The sequence below is a fragment of the Tilletiaria anomala genome (assembly GCF_000711695.1).
Source record: "Tilletiaria anomala UBC 951 chromosome Unknown K437scaffold_232, whole genome shotgun sequence".
Taxonomy (NCBI): domain Eukaryota; kingdom Fungi; phylum Basidiomycota; class Exobasidiomycetes; order Georgefischeriales; family Tilletiariaceae; genus Tilletiaria; species Tilletiaria anomala.
In genome coordinates, this window is record NW_013546790.1 from 201 (window position 1) to 4,103 (window position 3,903).

The 3,903-nt window shown below is 51.3% G+C and overlaps 2 protein-coding genes across 2 annotated transcripts; both read right to left on the bottom strand.

Moving 5' to 3' along the window:
- Positions 1-437: 437 nt before the first annotated feature.
- K437DRAFT_260411 (uncharacterized protein) lies at positions 438-1,136 on the bottom strand. Its single transcript, XM_013384298.1, has 2 exons — positions 710-1,136; positions 438-620 (listed from the first exon to the last, which is right to left on the bottom strand). The coding sequence occupies exons 1-2, from the start codon at positions 717-719 to the stop codon at positions 463-465; spliced, it is 168 nt and encodes a 55-aa protein (XP_013239752.1). The 5' UTR covers positions 720-1,136; the 3' UTR covers positions 438-462.
- Positions 1,137-3,017: 1,881 nt separating this feature from the next.
- On the bottom strand, positions 3,018-3,903 carry K437DRAFT_82152 (uncharacterized protein; the record flags this gene model as incomplete). Its single annotated transcript, XM_013384299.1, has 1 exon — positions 3,018-3,903. A coding segment is annotated over one exon (679 nt), but the record flags the coding sequence as incomplete, so codon positions are not given.

The window sequence follows — 3,903 nt, forward strand, 5'->3', positions numbered from 1 at the left end:
GCGCACAGGTCTTCCACTGCTATGTCGTCCTGAGACTCATATGCTAGGCATGTTTGCAATTGGCAACGTGCATTTGATCGGTTGGCATGATGACGGCGTGTGGATCAAAGCTAGGTGGGCTCATAACGCATTAATAGGGCAGTGTCTCCGAGGAGTCTACATGAGGTGTGACTTGGCGGTCTGCAGAGCACGTGCTGTATGACCTTACGGCCGACAAAAGCGGACCGTGTGTCAATCCTCGTGCAATCTCCTAAAGGATGAAGTATGGAGAAGAACATTAGCCTCTCGAAGTATTGAAGGTGTCATCCGCGCGCAAGCTTCACTAGACATCCTTCGTAGATTCTGCCACAACGTGCTAAATGTTGCTTGCGCCAAAAAGACGAGAACGATCGCTGTTTGCGTCTTAAGGGCTATCGATTGAACCAGAAGATCTGCACCTTCGCCATCATTGCCCCTTTCTCTTCAAATGCCGAAGATGCGGAAAGCGTAGCATGTGTTCAATGGCCTCGAGTCACAGTCGCCTGCCCAGTCAGAGTTGCTGAAGTTGCTCGTGATGCGATCCTTATTGCTGTCGAAGCACAATTTGAGGATCTTGGTGCCTTCAGTTATGTCAGGGCTTTGTGAGCAGCTCGGATGTGCATCTCCGATGGATCGGCGATGTATTGCGGACAGCGACTGACCGCATGTGAAATGCCTGGTCGGGTGCCAGCACAACCCATTACAGTGCTCTTGTGATCAAACCATACCGTCGAATGCGTTCGGGAATTGCGACTTGTTCCGCCAGATCTGGGTTCTCTGGTGCGCCTAGCTTCCGTCACGCTGCGCGTCTTTCTGCACATCGGAAATATATCCCGCTTGGCTCAATATGCAAGGCCACGACGTTGCACGGTAGTCCACATTGGCGCTCAAGATGCAATTAATGCGGCCATTGTCCATCAGTGAAAAGACGCTGCCAAAGTGCTGCTTTGATCCTGTCCTCGCGCGAGCCGCCGACGAGAATATCATCTACATAAACGACCAAGATCAAGTGTGGGTCGCCTTTGTCAGTGTAAACGCAGGGCTCACTCCGGCAGCACGAATAACCGAAAGCTTGAACTCAATTGTCTAATCCCTCGTTCTAAAGTCTTGCGGCCTGACGAAGGTCGTAGAAGGCTTTGCGGAGGCAATAGCATTTCTTTTCGTTTCTGGCCTGCCGTCCTCAGGAGCAATGGGGAGGGAAAGGTCGGAGTCAATCGTGCCGGTGAGGAACGTAGTTTCGATGAGCTGATGGTCATGAAAACCGTATCGATCAGCGTATGGAAGATGCGGATGGTACCGATGCGGGCGATGGTGGCCGAAGGTCCCGTGGTAGGCGACGTCGGCTGACGGCGTAAAGTCTTGAGCGACGAGCCGCGCGTTGTAGTGCAGTGCACTCCTGAATTCGTCCAACTTGAGTTTAAAGGTCCAATTCTAGCCGAGCGGCTTGACGCGTTCCGGTATGTCTACCAGCTTCCATACACCCACAGCATTCGTTGAGCTCATCTCCTCATCCATCACAGCTTTCCACTTCGGCCAGCCAGGCTTAGCCTTGGCTTCCGCAAGCGAAAGTGATTCCAAGTGGCCATCTGAGCTCCCCAGTATTTCCCTTGCAGGCTTGAAGACTCTTCAATCGATGACTGGCCGAGTGAACGCGTACCGTTCTGCATGGTTGTGAATCAATCTCAAGCCAGACCTCGACTGCACATGCAAAGGCGAAGTGCGCGTATAACTTGGTGAAGAAGTCAATGTCGTGGATTTCGTCCGTCATCATGCCCTTGCTGCCCTCAACCAAGCATTCGTAAAGCTAGCGCACTGCAGCATGTAGCTCTTCTCTGCTGAGCTCGGAAGGAAGTCTAGATACTCGTTGCGAGCGCCCACTGTGGGAATTTCTATGACAATCAAAAGGGATCGGCTAACTCCGTTTGACCTCATCAATGTCAACGATACCATCTGCGGCTTGAAATCGTTGTCCCACCTCTCAACTATCTCCAAGCCTTGACCTGTCTGTTTCATGTCGCGCATGTGGACGAAGTCGTTGACATTAATGAGGTCGAACGGTGTCAGACGGTCCCTCTCGGTTTTCGAAGAAGTTTGACGGTCGGGGTGACTTTCTGGGACGGTGGAATCTGCCTGGTCATTGTCCTCAGCTGCAAGTGTATGAAAGACTGCACAAATTCCTGGCGGGGCAGATGAGGATCGACGTGTTCGGGGTCGTACTGTGAGATAGGTGGGAAGTACTGGTCGAACAGCTGAGAGGCATTGAGGCTGCAAAGCGAAGTCACGATGTGGAGACGTTCACACATCTCGAAGCCAAGATCAGTCTCAGACTCAACGCCCAAGGCTATGGTCTTTGTAGAACATGTTGCATACCACCACAAGCGAGTTATACGCGTTGACCGTTTGGCCCTTGTCTGTCGGTTTGGCGAACTGGTCAAAAGCATGGAACACTGGAGCGTGGAAGCTGCTGAAGAGGGAGCTGAAGTTCTTCGCTACTTGACGTCGTCCCAAAGGTTCTTGAGACGATCGGGGGCGTAAGCCTTGACGGGGTCAACGCATCTCTGATCGTTGAAGCGGAGCTGCCGGTAGTGGACACGAAGCGTGAACACGATCGGTTGCGGTAAGGATTGAATTTATACTCTATTAGAAATGCAAGGGGAACTTAGATTACAACCATGAACACACTACCAGCGAAATGGCGTAGGGATTGTTAGCAATAGCGGTGTCACCAAGAGGATCATGTCGCAAGAAAGGATAGAGAAGTCGAAGAGGAAGTGTGGCAAAATGCAGATAAATGCCGGCCGGGCGGGAGATGCTATCGAACCTATGTTGGTTGACGTTGTTTTGAGGTGTAGTCTCTAGGTCTTGAGACTCTCGCGGTTAGGACCGCCGCCCTCATGGTCGGCTGACCAGAATACAAGCAGGAATAACACTCCGTCCAGCAACTTCGCAACTCCATTTTTACCATTCTACCTCGTCTTATCTTATTTTTAGCGTGAAAAGATGATTCAAGAGCAGAAGGCCGGGAATAATGACATAATTTGTGTTGTGGACAATATGGAGAGCCTCGAGATGAAACAGGGTATTGGGGCCCAGTTGAGCGAACGCGGTCAATAATATTTGAACTTTAGCTAGGGATATCCGTAGCTGGTAACCGCAGATAGGAAGCAATTTCCGACAGAGACCAAATCTATTGCTGAAAGATACATCTATTGCGAATGGACACCGCCATGTTTAACCCGCCAGGCTGCTACAGGCAATCGCTGCAGACGCTTACAGATCGGCAAAATGTAGAACACGAGCAACGCCAAGCCAATAACGACACAGAGTGTACTGGTGATGTAGTAGCCATCTTTGACGATGATGCACTTGCCATGGGCGCTTGAGCAGGCTGCACTACCCTTGTCGGTAATACATTCACCAATCTCAAGCGTTCCAGTGGACCTCGGCGCTTCACATTTAGAAATTGTAAAGAAATCAACCGCCTTCAGGACGAAAAAGCGAGGCCAAGTGCCGCCGAGGTTGCTGACCGTGTTCAGCAGCGTCATGTAGGTTCCCCCAATGACAGGGTCGGCAATTTGTGTGTGGAAAGCACTGATCCCGACGAATTGCACAGTTGAGGCAAAGTTCCCGGTCACAGTTGTCAGGATAATCAAAAAGAAGTAGGCTGAGTTAACTGGCTGGGGGAGGTTCTTGACAATGCCCATGTTGACCACCGCGAATGCTAGCCTGGCGATGAAGCCCCACAGCCATGGCCGGAGTGCATTGTCGCCTTTGGACCACTTCGCGGCGAGATATCCAAGCACAATTTGGAAGGGAAAATCGATCAAGACAGAGAGCGCGAGGTCCTCCTTGCCGAACCCTTTCTCGACTAATTTCAACCCGGTG